Source organism: Nicotiana tomentosiformis, chromosome 11 (genome assembly GCF_000390325.3).
Source record: "Nicotiana tomentosiformis chromosome 11, ASM39032v3, whole genome shotgun sequence".
NCBI lineage: Eukaryota > Viridiplantae > Streptophyta > Magnoliopsida > Solanales > Solanaceae > Nicotiana > Nicotiana tomentosiformis.
In genome coordinates this window covers 124,921,130-124,936,284 of record NC_090822.1, presented here as the reverse complement: position 1 = coordinate 124,936,284, position 15,155 = coordinate 124,921,130, and the positions used below count along the sequence as shown (strand labels likewise).

General features: G+C 33.6%; 3 protein-coding genes and 1 long non-coding RNA gene across 5 annotated transcripts; 2 read left to right on the top strand and 2 right to left on the bottom strand.

Annotated features, from left to right (window-relative positions):
- On the top strand, positions 1–6,172 carry LOC104086352 (cysteine protease ATG4-like). 2 transcript variants are annotated; one of them, XM_009590602.4, is made up of 8 exons: positions 1–837; positions 954–1,039; positions 1,510–1,560; positions 1,759–2,138; positions 3,904–4,042; positions 5,369–5,424; positions 5,510–5,580; positions 5,687–6,172. In XM_009590602.4, exons 1-8 carry the CDS (start codon positions 378–380, stop codon positions 5,905–5,907), a joined length of 1,464 nt encoding a protein of 487 aa, XP_009588897.1. In that variant the 5' UTR covers positions 1–377; the 3' UTR covers positions 5,908–6,172. The 2 variants fall into 2 exon arrangements, with proteins under 2 accessions (XP_009588897.1, XP_009588896.1); XM_009590601.4 differs by having other exon boundaries at positions 1,510–1,644.
- A 604-nt stretch (positions 6,173–6,776) lies between these two features.
- Positions 6,777–8,290, bottom strand: LOC104086351 (inactive protein RESTRICTED TEV MOVEMENT 1-like). The gene is made up of 2 exons (XM_009590600.4): positions 8,005–8,290; positions 6,777–7,203 (listed from the first exon to the last, which is right to left on the bottom strand). The coding sequence occupies exons 1-2, from the start codon at positions 8,197–8,199 to the stop codon at positions 6,883–6,885; spliced, it is 516 nt and encodes a 171-aa protein (XP_009588895.1). The 5' UTR covers positions 8,200–8,290; the 3' UTR covers positions 6,777–6,882.
- Positions 8,291–9,453: 1,163 nt separating this feature from the next.
- On the top strand, positions 9,454–11,076 carry LOC104086350 (inactive protein RESTRICTED TEV MOVEMENT 1-like). Its single transcript, XM_009590599.4, has 2 exons — positions 9,454–9,731; positions 10,498–11,076. The coding sequence occupies exons 1-2, from the start codon at positions 9,546–9,548 to the stop codon at positions 10,813–10,815; spliced, it is 504 nt and encodes a 167-aa protein (XP_009588894.1). The 5' UTR covers positions 9,454–9,545; the 3' UTR covers positions 10,816–11,076.
- Positions 11,077–11,589: 513 nt separating this feature from the next.
- Positions 11,590–14,268, bottom strand: LOC104086349 (uncharacterized). The gene is made up of 4 exons (XR_684061.4): positions 14,131–14,268; positions 12,881–12,992; positions 12,582–12,799; positions 11,590–11,843 (listed from the first exon to the last, which is right to left on the bottom strand). It is a non-coding gene; the product is annotated as an uncharacterized lncRNA (long non-coding RNA).
- Positions 14,269–15,155: the final 887 nt, after the last annotated feature.

Genomic DNA, 15,155 nt, shown 5'->3' with positions numbered 1-15,155 from the left:
TGTTCTTTCCTCATCCAAGACTATTTCGTAACGCCACCTTCTCCAAAGTTTTGACCTCACCACACTAAATTTCCTCCAAATTCCCAATCATTGGCACCCAAAATCCAATAAACTCACAATCTTTTCTTCAAATTTCAATCCCAACAACCCCAAAAATCTCTCAAAAATAGCCAAGTAATTTGCCAATTCTATATATTCGTACCATGTAAAATCCTAAATCCAATAAAGTCACAATTTTTTCTCCAAATCTCAAAACCCCAGATAAAATTCTCAATCTTAAAACCATCAAACTTGTCAAAAACAGCCAAAAATTGCCAGTTTTGCCAAGTTTTAGCTCTATATGCACCATGTGTCATGAATCAAAAATATAATCTTTGATGCCTAAAAAAACCCAAATTAGTAAAAGTTCCTCTGATTCAGATTCCCCAAGAAAAAATCTTGGTTCTTTAATTTCTTCAGAACCAGAACCAGGACCAAGCAGTAACATAAAAACTTCTGTTTGGTCTGGTTTTTTGGTTTCTCCTTTTTCAATATTTGATACTGAGCCAAAAGGGTGTTTAAAAAAAGGTGACTTAAGTTCAAAGAAGTATTATAATGGTATTGGTATTAATTGGACTAGTGCTGTGAAAAGAATGATGAATAGTGGCTCAATGAGGAGGATTTTTGGGATTAATAAAACTGGGATTCCCAATGGTTCTAAAAGTGATATTTGGCTTTTAGGTGTTTGTTATAAAGTTGTTCAAGATGATGATCCATCAATTGAACCAACTCAAAGTGAAGGTTTTTCAGCTTTTGTTGATGATTTCTCATCTAGGATTCTTGTTACATATCGAAAAGGTAGTTAAAGTTTTAATCTTTTTTTTTTTTACTCTTGTTGTGTTTGATCTGATTAGAAGTTGATTTGGTGTGTTAAAGATTGTGAATTTTGGTTATCTGGTTGAATGTAATTGCAGGGTTTCCTCCTATTGGAGATTCTAAGTATACCAGTGATGTTAATTGGGGTTGCATGCTTAGGAGCAGTCAGATGCTTGTTGCTCAGGTTTATTACACTGGCAAAATTCCTTGTCTTTCTTGCTTTAAGTTAGCTAAAATCTTTATAATCTTGCTTTGGCGCAATGGTAAAAGTTGCCGCTGTGTGACCACTAGCCTGTTGAAAAATGCAAGGCAAGGCAGCGTAGCCGTACATAAGACCCGGTGTGGTGTCCCTTCCCCGTACCCCGCGCATAGCAGGAGCTTAGCGAACCATGCTGCCCTTTTTGAAGGGAGCCTTGAAGCAACGGTAAAGTTGTGTTCGTGTGACCTATAGATCATGCGTTCGACCCGTGGTATCAACCACTAAAGTTTGTGGTAGCATCACACCCTTTGGAGTGTGGCCCTTCCACGTACCTTGCGGAATGTGGGATGCTTCATGCACCGGGCGGCCATTTTTATCTCTTGTTTTTTTTTCTTTTGAATTTCCAATGCTTACTCTATCTGCTGTAGTGATGTTGATGATTCCTGTATTTATAGGCTCTACTTCTTCATCGATTAGGAAGATCTTGGAGAAAATCTTTGGACAAGGTACTCGAAAGTCAAAACACTGCAGTACTTTCAGTTGTTAAAATGCTCAATTTCCAATTTAAAACCACGATATTTCACAATCAGGTTCTCATCTCCTATCTCTTATGTATAAGAAAAAAGAAAAGAAAAAGATCAGGTTCTCATCTCATACATATATTGTTTTAGCATGAGAATTTATCATGTTATCTCGTTGTGCAGCCGCATGACCAAAAGTATGTTGATATATTGCACCTTTTTGGCGATTCGGAGGAGTCAGCTTGCTCTATCCACAACCTCCTTCAAGCCGGGAAGACATATGGCCTTTCTCCTGGATCATGGGTGGGCCCATATGCAATGTGTCGCACTTGGGAAACATTAGCACGCAGCAAGAGAGAAGAAACGGGGAATGCTGACATGTCTTCTCTCATGTCTTTCTATGTTGTATCTGGGGATGAAGATGGAGAAAGAGGCGGAGCGCCCGTGCTCTGTGTTGAGGACATTGTCAGGCATTGTTCTGACTTGTCAAACGGCGAAGTTGACTGGATACCTGTTCTTTTCTTAGTTCCGTTGGTTCTTGGACTTGACAAAATCAATTCAAGGTTTCCTTTCATTTCTCTTATTTTTATTTATCTGCACTGGTAGTGTTGTATGATGCAAAACTCTTGCCTATTTATTATCTAGTATATCTCTCTCAATTACCGTCATAAATAACTTAAAAGAATTTGCCAAGTAAAAGAAGATTGTGGTTGAATGATAATTTGTTTGTGTCGTAAAACAAGTGGTGCTTTGTTGGGGATCTGTAAGCACTTTAGTTCTATAATTACTATTTCATTGCCGGTTTTGCTTTATTTCATTAATCGAAACTGTTGCAGAGGTAACTGATACTTCGTGGCTATAACGACTACTTCGCAAAGGGAAAGTGCTAGTAAAGATCTTTATTTTACGGAATGAGTGTCTAAAGTGTCTATAGTTTTTCATTATTTTACGGAATGAAGAGCCACTCATACCATTTAGGATTTAGATCTCATTAACCTTGGACGAGTTTTTAGCATTTGTTGCAAAAGACTTGTCTTGGGGGAATCAGGCATCTTCTTTTCTAGGCCAGAAGACTTTTCTTGGGGAAACCAACATCTTCTTTAAGAGGAGCCATGGTAGATACCTTGATTAGTAGTGTAAAAAACCCCAGTAAACACTAACATAAGGAACACACATAAACATAATAATAAAATAAATAAATTTCTGGATCATGCTTCATAATCTCAAAAACAAGACTAATAAAAATACCACAAACTCTTTTGAAGACTATCTAATCACATAGCTTGATCTAACTATTATTTCAATGGAACAAGTGCGGATACAAGATGGACACGATATCGTATGTGATTCAAGGTCTCATACTAATGTTTCCTGCCATGCAACACTTTCGGGTTGTCCTCTTGAAGTAAGAACATGAAATAGAAGAATGGCACTACCAGATATAATCTTTCCTTTTCTTGCGCTATAAACTAGCTGAAAGATACTTGTAATTAACAAATTAACGACAGCATGAGAAATTCCATATTCTAAGTGACTATAAATCATGGCTGCTTCAGAAAGTATAGCCAGCCCCAAGTCCGGAAAAATAAGAAGAGTTGCGATAGGTTGATGAGTCCTCTTCACTGTATAAGGTGGAATGCGTGCTAATGACCCATAAGTTGACCCTAACTAATTTGAGATTGAGGCTTAGATGCTCAATTGATGTTTGATTAGCCATGATTTCTTTTTTTCCTAATGGTTTATTTATGATCTTTCTTATATTTATCATAGCTCAAAGATTTCCTGGCTACTGGCCTATACACTCATTTAATTGAATTTACATGATTAGTAGTAGATCATTCGACGTTTATGCTTATCACCGTGGACAAGGTGATGAGAATTCCATGAGTTAGTAGTAGGGCATATATTTTTGTGACCATTAAATTTGACTTGGCAAACAAGGCGTTCACACTTGTTTCCGTGATCCTAAATGTCGATATTCATAATACTACTCAATTCAGGAAAGTACAGTTAGCAGCTAGATTTATTTGCAAAAGTAAGTTGTCATCTGGTGGTTTAAGAAGTAACATTTGCAAAATATATTTCCTTATTGAAAATGGAATATAGATTGGTCTTTGATGTCTGTACTCGCACAAAACACGTTATGGCTATCTCGTGTTTTCTTTATTTCCATGTTGATTTATGGCACGTCAGGCACTGCGAGAAGGCCATATCTAACGGAAATTAAAATTGTAAACTGCATTGATATTTGACGGACGATTTACTGTTTCTACTATAAAAACCGGAGCATTCTCTTTACTGAATCTCCATTATCTTCTTCTACGTTAGGTATCTTCCTTTACTGGCAGCTACATTCAGTTTTCCTCAAAGCCTTGGGATCCTAGGTGGCAGACCTGGAGCCTCGACTTACATTGTCGGCGTGCAAGATGATCAAGCCTTTTATCTTGATCCACATGAAGTTCAGCCAGTAATTGTTTCTTTCCTTTTTATCGTATTTATGCCATTTCACATATTCTAGTTGGAATTTCTATAATTTATTACTACTTAAAATCTAGGATAAAGAGACGATCCTCAAAATCAAACTTTTCATGTTTAAATGTTATAGATGGAAATCAGCTTATCTCCGTGCTGGCTGACGACTTCAACAATCTATGGAGTAATAATTACCACCATCAAGAATGTCATGATTGTTTGGTCTTTGTTACCTTTTTTATGCTTATTAAGATTTGAAGTTTTTTCCATTTAATTCACTAGTGTAGAGAAAATTGGTGGATTTAATGAAGGAGATATGGTTTTCTAGCTAGCATTATAGGTCGGCTTTTGCCCAGAATCCTTCGTTTTTTGTATTAGGAAAGATGTCATCCAATACATTCGAAAACAGCAGCACTCAGTATGGGATAGTATAAGAAGCACTCAAATGAAAAATATCATTCGGCTTTTTAAAGTTGATTTAAGAGATCTTACTGTTTGCTGAAACCTGAAAGCATACCGTTCTTTTAAAGCTTTTCTTGACTCCTACTTGGAAAAAACTTCTATGCGGTTTTGAGTGGAATATTCTCTAACAGATCCTCGCTGCTTTAGAGGACTTTCTTAGAATCTTCTACAGGTTAAAATATTAGCCTTAATGCTGGAGCAGGAGAGCTGCTATATAACAAACAATCACCAAATTACATCTTTCTGTCCTCCACGTCCTAGGTTCTTGACATCATGGGTTTTTTCCCCCAAAGTTCCATTTTCTGCTGCCTCAACATCTCCGCATTAACCAAGATCAATATTTGATTATCGTCATCTGAAATGCTAGTGCGGTTGATTAATCGTCATCTGCAATGGCTGTGAACAGCTTTGCTAGTCAATTTCCCCTTTTGGAGAACCTTCTATGTAATTTCATAAATTTCGGTTTGGGACATTATTTTCGGTGGATTTCTAAAATGTTCCAGCATATTCATTTCAGTGGTTTTGATCCATCAGACTCCTCTAGTTTCACTTTCCGGCAACACCAAAAATGCAAATCAAAAAAATTAATTGGTCCCTGTATGAGCTTTCCCATTTAGTTTTTTTTTTTTTTTGCGGCGAGTGGGACGGGTAAGGAATCGCATCTCTATTAGACGAGTATTTTCTTGATTGGCTCTTCTGCTTTCCTACCTATTTTACTTGTTAACTGTCTTTATGGTGCTTGTAATCTTGTTTGTCCGGTGATTTTAATATTTGAAGTTTTTGTGGATTTATCTGTCTGATGAGCAGGTTGTTCACTGGATGTCCGCTGTAACGTTCTCATTATATGTCTGATGTGCAGGTTGTTGATATTAAAACGGACAAGTTAGATATTGATACTTCATCTTATCACTGCAAGTAAGCTAATACTCATTCTAGTTTCTCATCTGATATTTCCATTTCTAGTTTTAATCACATTATAAGCTTTTGACTTCGATTGCAGTACTCTAAGGCATTTCCCTCTGGATTCAATTGATCCATCCTTGGCAATTGGATTTTATTGTAGAGATAAAAGTACGTCTGCGTGTTTCTCCAATTGTTCCAGAAATCGTTGCACTTGTTTTACCATGGCTAAGATGAGTCGCTTCTTGACCCCTAACTTCTGTATACTTTTCTGTAGGTGATTTTGATGATTTCTGTATACGAGCATCTAAGTTAGTGGATCAATCAAATGGTGCTCCATTGTTTACTATAACTGAAACCCGTAGCTCCCCAACAGCAGTTGAGTATAACGACAGGGTGACTAGTAATTCTGGGGTTCCGGAACTGGATTCCTTCGATGCTGTGGGCCCAGGTGAATCGGATGGTGGTAGACCTGAAGATGAGTGGCAACTACTTTGATGTGAGAACACTTCCAGGATTAAAAAGTTGTAAATAATTTCGTAGGCGGTCTGCTTGATTTCGTCCGTGGCCTTAATGTGTTGCAACTTGTTTGGTGCACGATTTCGGCTAAATTACTGCTGTAAGATAGACATACTTGTAGGATCCTCCTTTTGCCTTGCAATTTGATGTTGTCTATAAATTATCCAAAAGTGGGATGGTGTATGGTTCAATTGATTTTTTTTTTCTAGTCCAAATGCAGAAGATTGAATAGTTGTTCCCCTAATCTTCCCTTTTGTGTTGCTATTTTTTTTAATTATTTTCTGGTCTTATTTTTGGGTGTTATTCTTACCTTTTTCTGTCCTGAATTAGGGGCTTGCTTAGTTTTAAATTACTTCACTTGGTTTTGTTGAAGTTTGAAGTTGTTCATTAGTTTACATGTAAGTTATAGGTAGGCACATGAGCAAGTCTTTCTTCAAGGTTTTATTCAAGGTTTCTAAATTTGAGAAATAAATCTTGGTAAAGCTTCAAATCAAAAAAGAAAGAAAAAATCTTATTACCATCAAATGTATATTTTGTTTGCTTTAGATATCCAAAGGGCAGCTCGATGCGTTAAGTTCCCGCTATGAGTGGGGTTCGGGGAAGGGTCGGACTATAAAGATCTATCGTACGCATCCTTATCCTACAAGAGGTTATTTTTACGGCTCAAACCCGTGACCTTCTGGTCACATGGCAATAACTTTAACTTTACCAGTTTGCTTTGGGTATCCAATACTTGAAATTCACTGACTCAACTAATTTGCATTTACGCCACTAAGTCTACTTAGGGATTAAAGTGCCTCTCTATCGAGAGATTTTCTCCTTTTAGAGTTTTGACCCGAGACATCTGATTCTTTTCTCAATGAACCTTGACAAATCTTTATATTATTCATATTATTATGAGTACATGTGTTGCTTTGAGATTGAAACTAGTAGATATTTTTACAATTTGTACACTTAGCAATCAATTACATCTATTTTATCATAATCAATGTCTTTGCTAATTGAGATTGGATTGATGTAAACTCCAAAGCTTTCAAGTAGACCATTACAAATTGTGCCATGAAATCCATTGAGCCAACCATAATTTCCAACATTTATGTTGAATTCTGTATCTTCGCTTCCCATATAATTAGGTTTATTTTTTGGAAAAGGTCCATATGAGTTTTTGTTGGTCACAAATGTGATGAATTTCAAAACTCTATCTGTTCCATTTGCCCCAAGTCCATGCCTACCATTTACTCCAATCAGAAATTCAGAGGGATAATCTAGCTTGATCTGCAAATTTTTTGAAAAAAAATGTTAAAGATAAGAAATGTTGACATGACAAGATAAACGGGACCAGACGTGTTACGGTAGTAAAGTAAAATCATCTTTCTCCTCTCGAGAGTCGAGACACTAACAATTATGCCTTGACCTCAAGGAAATCAGGATCTCTTATATAAATCCTCATTGATCATGTCGCTTCCTTACTGGCAGAAGTAGAATTATGTATATCTTTTATGAAGAGTCTCCTAATTTTTCTAGAAAAACTTGATTCGTTTACCAAAATGACTTTGATTCATAAGTTGTGTACTTATTTAGGAGTTTTTACGACCCAAACATAGATAATGAAATCATAAAATACAATAGTCCAATTTTTTTTAGTGTCAATTTAAATCTAATATAGATGGTGACTTGTGATTGTGGATAGTAGAGATTTTAATAGATGTTGAAATTCAAGAGGGTATTATCAACAATAATACAATATATTCTTCAAATGTACACTAAAAAATGTCTAGATATGCCTTCAACATCATAATTGTTGTTACTTGATATTAGTGGTTATCTAGTTTACAATTATATACAATCAAATCTCTTTATAATAACCTCGTTGTTTTGATATTTTTTGGGTGTTACAGTTAAGTATTGTTATATAAAACATATATTATAACATAATATGAAAAAATAATTTCAAAGCAAAATCCGACTGTTATATTGACGTATTGTTATATAAGATGACTCTTATAGAGAAGTCTGAGCGTAAAAACGAGTTTTTCTTTAAAAATTCATAAAACAAAATATAAAAATGGAACTTACCATTTCCAGATGTTCGATAAGATCACCACGTCTGCCTGATAAAGAAAAGTTTCCATCTTTGATATATAAAAATTGGAGATGACTAATTGTTCTTCCATAGGAAATGAAAATCATTGCAATATCACCTTGATCAACATCATCCCATTTTGCTCCTTTCAATTTACTATTTGCCACAGTTTCAATTTTGAATGCCATATTATATATATGCCTTTTACAGAAGTAATTTACTGAAGAGAAATAATTTTCTTGGCCCCAAAAAAATAACCAAAGAAAGACAATTAAGTTGTGAATTAATCTTTAGGTTTACCAAGGACCTTATTATACTACTTTTTTCCATTAATTTATGCCTTTCTTGAACGTGAATTTGAGATTTGGAATTTACTTCAACGAGGTGAATTAGTTCTTTTCCTTTTTATGAAGAAATGTTTAATGTTGTTTATTATAAAAACATTCCTTCGCAGGTTAGAATAATGTACAATAGTTATTACTTGATATTCTTTTCTGTTGTTGAGATACAGAATAGTGACCCCTTATTGTGCAATTATTTTTATGTTTCTAATTCAGAATAAACTACAAAGCTTCTTTTAGCATTATTTCTCCGTCGCAAAATACTTGTCACGTCTGACTTCTCGAGATTCAAATATATGAACTTTGATCAATATTTTTTTTTTACCATATTGATACGAGAAGAATTGCAAATTATAGTATTTTATGTATAATTTTTGAATATCTAAATTTTAATTTTATAATATTAAATTAATCTAATCTAATTTAACTTTACAATATCTTTTTGTATTTTTCATCACAGTAGTTGTATATACAAGATTAGAGGAGCAAAGGGCTCAAAATAGAAAAGAGAATATACAAATTAGAATTCTTGATTGATAGGAAATCAGGATCACAATAAAAGCAATAAATACAAAATATTGCAATATCTTTGGTATAATAGCTGGTGATTAGCATTGCTACCTTTTTGTTTTTTGTAAGTAAAGTATATTATTTACCAAGGAAAATATGTACAAGTATAATCAGAATTGCTACCTTTATTTATTTCTTTCTTTCTTTCTTTGTTTAAATGTTTTTTAGTAGGCGTTTGAACATAAAAATTATAATTTTTGAAAAAAAATAATATTTAAAATTTAAAATTATATTTGAACATGCACTAAAAAATATTGAAATCTTGTGATTGGAAAAACAAATTTTTGAAAATTTTTAAAAACTCATTTTCTTGATGGACAAACAAATTTTTGATTTTTATTGACAAAGGGGTCCTCATTTACTTTTTGTCCTCCTTTTTTCCACCTTAGTTTTCCTTTTTCTATTGCCGAGGAAAGTGGGTAGTATTTCAAATTTGAAAAGTGACATTTAAAATTTGAAAAGTTCCCAAAAGTCATAGCATGTTAAAAACACTTTTTTACAATATCAATACATATACTTTATATTAACAATATAAATACACAAGGTTCTTTGAACATATATTTTATCTTTCCCTTCCACAAACAATATTTTCTACCACTAATTAAACATAAGAAATCATAATCATGATTAAGGTTTGCCCATTTATTGGATTGAATGGTGAAATATGGGATGATGAGGAAGATAAAGTTGCCAAGATTTTTATATCTCATGGTAGAAGAGTGAACTTCATTCAGTTTCTGTACATCAAAAATGGATCCTTTGTCTTGTCCAATAAACATGGTGGTGATGGAGGCTTAAGATTTGATACAGTGAGTTTTTAAGTTTATTATTATATTTTATATGTTCTCAATTTTTATATGAAGAGGTTGTGAGTTCGAGTCATCCAAGAGAAATGCGGTGAGTTTTTGGAGAGAGGGAACCGAGGGTTTACCGGAAATGGCCTCTCTAACACACGGTAGGGCTAAGATTTGCGTACACATTATCCTTTTCAGACCCCACTAATGAAATTACACTGGGTTGTTCTTGTTGTTGTATTTTCTTTTCTTATATTTTCACGAATTTTGAGTCGTGAAAGCAAGTCAGATGATATCTACATCACATCTCTTATGTACGGCCCTTTTCGGGATCCTATGTTGGATGTCTTATGCACAGGCTGCCCTATATCAAATATTTCCTGAACCTATTTCTGAAAATTTTACACATTAATATGTCTCACAACTACAATTTGAGAATTTGATGTGTTTCGTATGACAGAAGACATTTTTCCGAAGTATTGTGTGAAAAGATTCTTAGAAAATATTGTGTGAAAGTGCAATTGTTTGGTGGAAATCTACATTTTTAACTGTTTTTATTTTCGTAAATTTTGGTTTAGTTTTTTAAATTTAAAGTCTCCTCTAAAAAAAATAAGTTTTCATTTTTTGAAAGTTTCTAAAATCCAAACGGATAAGTTAAGGAAAAGCGAAAATCTAGATTTTTTTTTCAAATACATGTCATAGCCTCGTAAGTGACCTGATTGTATACATATTTTTATATCGTCAGTGTATATAACTTAAACTCATGATTTTTTTATTGCAGATTAAACTTGATTATCCCTCCGAGTTTCTCACTTGGATACGTGGTTACTATGTGGATTTTCGTCCTATAGTTATTCAACCTGCTACTTATGTGACATCAATCACATTTGGTACAAACAAAGCTACTTATGGACCTTTTGGAAGCCATGAAAGTTGTGATATTGAGTTTGATTTCAAGTTTGGAACAGATGCATCTTTTGGTGGATTTCATGGCACAACTCATATTCATTATCTTGAAAGTATCGGTGTTTATATCAAACCAATTACTTGCCCTACAATAGTAGAGAACAGGGAAGCAGATAACAGTAATGTTTCATGAATTTATGAAATTCGAATTTAGTGAGAATTGAGTAGTAACTCACTGATAAGGCCGTTCACTGATATAAACTAATGTTTTCTTTATCTTTCTCTTAGACGTTCCTCTACCTTAAAAAGGGACTTAGATAGGAGGGCATGTACGTTAGTAAGTAGTCGAGCGGTTTCTCTATCTTCTGTGATGGAGTGTGGTTCTAGTTTATAGCATGTTATGTGCTCCCTCTTCTCCGTATCAGTGCTATTATTATTATTATTATTATTATTATTATTATTATTATTATTATTATTATTATATCCTTAATCATCAATTTTTGTACTAATGTTGTTTCTTATATTCCTTTATTTTCTTCTTCCTTTTCTATAGAAAACAGTATCTTTACTAAGGTACTGGGTTTTAAATTTTCACTAGATCTTTATGTTTTCTTTATCTTTCTCTTAGACGTTCCTCTACCTTAAAAGGAACTTAGATAGGAGGCCATGGATGTTGGTAAGTAGTCGAGCGTATTTCTCTCTCTTTTATTGTTATGTGCTCCCTCTTCTCCTTATCAATGCTATTATTATTATTCTAGTATTTCCTTATTCATCAATTTTTGTACTAATGTTGTTTCTTATATTCCTTTATTTTCTTCTTCCTTTTGTGGCAAGGATCTATAGAAAACATTATCTTTGCTAAGGTATGTGTCCACCCCACCATCTACCCCACTTGTGGGATTATATGTTGTTATTGTTGACAAATATGTTTATGTTTTTGCACATTTATTCAACTAGGACTAAGGGATAGCAAATATGCATTTCACTGTTTTTTGCTAAACATATCTCCAAAATGAATGAATGCTTTGATTACAGTTTTAAACCCAATGACACGTTATGCACGGTAAAAAGTCTAACACTGTGCTGCTCCAAACTTTTGTAAGTCTATAACATTGAAAATAGAGGTAACTTTGCTAGCTTCTCTGCCTTCTCTTTGATTTTCTTCATCTTTATATATGATCTTCACAGCATTTGTTCTATACTCGTCTGTCACAAAATTCACTGCAATGCAAAAGGGTAAAAAAATAATTTCAGATGACCACGTCAAAAGGCTGGCTCCCATAGGTTAAATCATCTTGACAATTGATACATATAGGTTAAAAAAAAACAAGAAAAGCTGTAATGCAATGCTTTAAAATGTTACGCGATGTTTTTTTCTCAGTTTATTTTCCTTTCTGGAAAACTGCAGGAAATGCCCTAATCAAGAACGATAGAAGGTCTACTAGTAATTAATTGCATCGTTGAGTAAATCAAGCTCAATCATAATCACTGCAAGACGAGTTGAGAGCGAGGCTTGAAACCACTATACATATTAGAAGACTAACTTGACAATGGAATGCTTGGAAATTGAATATCACAGGGTAATTCAATGAATGTAAAAGACGATTCACTTGGATCACAGTATCACAATTCACTTTAAAGGGGGAGCACCAAGGACTTCAGAAATGAGTTGTGTGCTTTTAAATCTTCAGAGACATATCACTTATGCATAAATGTTCAAGATATTGCAAATTTGATAAAAGGTTTTCAACTTCTTCCTCGTTATCATCTAAACCAGTAAGATCAAGAAATAATAAATCAAATAAAAGCACTTCTTGAATGGAAGAATTTGTATCCCAATCAGAGTTGTAAAACAAGCTTTTAACTTGGTTCTTGATGGGCAAAATATATATAATAGTCCATAGAATCAGGACAAGGCTTAGGACAAAAGGACTAGAAAATTCACGCAAGAATACTTACTTTATGAGTCGGGGGTACTTGCATTCAATCCTTGATGGAAATTTACAACGGATTCAATGGTGGCATGAGTGAACTGCGCCATAAGTACCTCCATCTACGTGAGAGAACACTTGTTCTTGCTGCATCTTTTAGGGGTAACCAACAAAGAATCTGAATGAGCGCATCATCGTCCAACTTGTTGATAGATTCACCTTCTGAATAGATTTTTTCTTCACGAACTGAAAAATAATAGATGAATCATTTAGGGGTAAATAATAAAGGAACAAGCGTTTTACCATCCTACTTATTGAGAGATTCACCTTCTATATTGATCTCTTTTCCGAAAATTGAAACAGTAGTAGATGACATTGCCGTTTCCTTTGTCATCTTTGGGATCTGAGAAGCAACACAACAGGTGTGACTTTGGTTAACCTAATGCAGAATCAGCAATAGACTCAGAATTTGCTCAAGCAGATATGAAGCTAACAGCAAATGGAAAGAGTTTTCAATGCAAGTAGAAGGAAAGGTGTGCTAATCAAGTATCAGATTCTTTTCTTTCTTTTTTTCCTTTTTTTGATAAGAAGAAACCCCCGAGGGCCAATGGTGCACGGTCAGAAACTTGATGGATAATGAGTCGGCCCCTCTATCCTTCACCACTTAAATATCTGACTTTAGTCTACGGCAAGGTTTGAATCAGTGACGTGCGCCGAGGCAGATTTAAGATTTGGACTTTATGGGTTCAACTTCCAATATTCTTAGCATCGAGCTCATTGTATTTTTAAAGTTATGAGTTCATATCTACTAGTTTTTGTAATTTTAGTGAATCTTTACACATAAATTTATGTTCCTCGTCGAACGTACTGGGTTCAGTTGAACTCGACACTCCTATGTTGCATCCGCTCCTGGACGAGCGCCTAACCCACACATCACAAGTTGCTCTTATAACTAAACCTGTTTATTTTGGTAATCAATTTCAAGAATTTGATCATCATCTTGAGTTAAAGATACAAAAAGAGGAGCAATTCAAGTTCCCATTAAACTTCAACAAGGGAAACTGGGAAACTACTTCTCCCAATAGTAATACTGGGAGTTAAATCTTCTAATACGAAGTGTATCACTTCATGATAATAAAACATACTATAATTATTATTAAGTTCAAACATTTTTCATTTCTCTACCTAAAATTTCAACTCGAAATTTAGCTCAAGTACGTAGCAAAAATTGTAATGCATATAACCAGGTCACCAAAAAAAATTGATTCTATAGAAAATCAATTGTTTTTTCTTCTTACCCATATCATTTTTTAATGAATCAAAACACAAAACAATTTTTGTTCCACAAGAATCTTAATATCAATACTCCCAAAACCAAATCCAAACACTCACCAAGAAAATCCCCAAAACAGAACTAAACTCCCAAAAAAAAAAAAAACGTGAAACATAAAATGAAAACTTTATTCGTAGAAACAAGCAGCCAGTTTATATATATGTGTGTGTGTGTGTGTGTGTGATTTTTCCCTTTTAATTCTCAAGAATTGCAAAGCATTGAAGCACAAATAAAAAAATTGAACCTGACCGGGAAATTGGCCGGCGAGATGGTGACGGGCGGTGGCACACGGCAGCTGCGGCGGAGAGAGAGAGAGAGAAATTTTGTTTCAGTGACCCAAATGTCCACTTTTGTAAGTGTGTCCTCACTGCCAAAAAGGGTTCTTTAAAGCATTTAACATGCTACGATACTGGTCAAAGAATTAGATTAATTACCATTTTAAATTTGTTAATAATTAATGTTTATCCTAATATATTTTATATACTTACTTTATAAATTATATGATTGGGTAAATATTTTTAATATATTAATGCAAAAATAAGTAAGTTAGTTATTGTTTTTAACAAATTATTATTAATAATGGTTATATAAATATTATGTAATCTATGTAAATAATTTGATAGTGTAGATATTTTTTCTTCATAAGTGCATAGAACTTTTAAAATCATTGAAAAATAATGAGACATTAAATGCAAATTAAAGTTTTTATATGTTTTTATTATTTAACTTGAAATAAAGATTTGAATTTGAAATAAGATTTGAGTGAATATGTCAAGTGAACTATTTTATGGATTTCATCATAAAATTGTAAATTTTTGTTCAAATGAAATTTATATTCAAACTCAATTTTAACTTTCAAATACTTTCTTTCAACTTCAACTACACATTTTTAACTTTAACCAAATACTAAAACAAACCTTTGAAATTTGAAAATAAAGATGAATCTCACATGTTATAGTGTAAAAGATATATCATATACTATAGGCCAAATATGTGTACAATCCCTTAAACTTTGCTCCAATTTTCATTTTGACACTTTAACTTAGCGTTTTTTCTATTGAATACTTTAATATTATATAAAGTGGATCTATTAAACACTTTACTCATAATCAGTAAAAACAATAAGGTGTGTGTACTTCACACATGAATGACTTAGCAAAATGACAAATAAGAGGGAGACACGTGGCATTTGGGCCCAAATAGTCAAAAAGAAGTTTTGAAAACAAAAAAGATTTATTTTATACATAAATTCCCCCAACAATTCCATCG

Excerpts from the sequence above, each read along its gene's own strand:
- LOC104086352 (XM_009590601.4), top strand. The coding sequence starts at position 378 with ATGCCTAAAAAAACCCAAATTAGTAAAAGTTCCTCTGATTCAGATTCC. Across the intron at positions 838-953 it reads TCTTGTTACATATCGAAAAG|GGTTTCCTCCTATTGGAGAT; the intron begins GTAGTTAAAGTT and ends ATGTAATTGCAG. Across the intron at positions 5,425-5,509 it reads ACTTCATCTTATCACTGCAA|TACTCTAAGGCATTTCCCTC; the intron begins GTAAGCTAATAC and ends CTTCGATTGCAG.
- LOC104086351 (XM_009590600.4), bottom strand. The coding sequence starts at position 8,199 with ATGGCATTCAAAATTGAAACTGTGGCAAATAGTAAATTGAAAGGAGCA. Across the intron at positions 7,204-8,004 it reads TTATCGAACATCTGGAAATG|ATCAAGCTAGATTATCCCTC; the intron begins GTAAGTTCCATT and ends AAAAATTTGCAG.
- LOC104086350 (XM_009590599.4), top strand. The coding sequence starts at position 9,546 with ATGATTAAGGTTTGCCCATTTATTGGATTGAATGGTGAAATATGGGAT. Across the intron at positions 9,732-10,497 it reads GAGGCTTAAGATTTGATACA|ATTAAACTTGATTATCCCTC; the intron begins GTGAGTTTTTAA and ends TTTTTATTGCAG.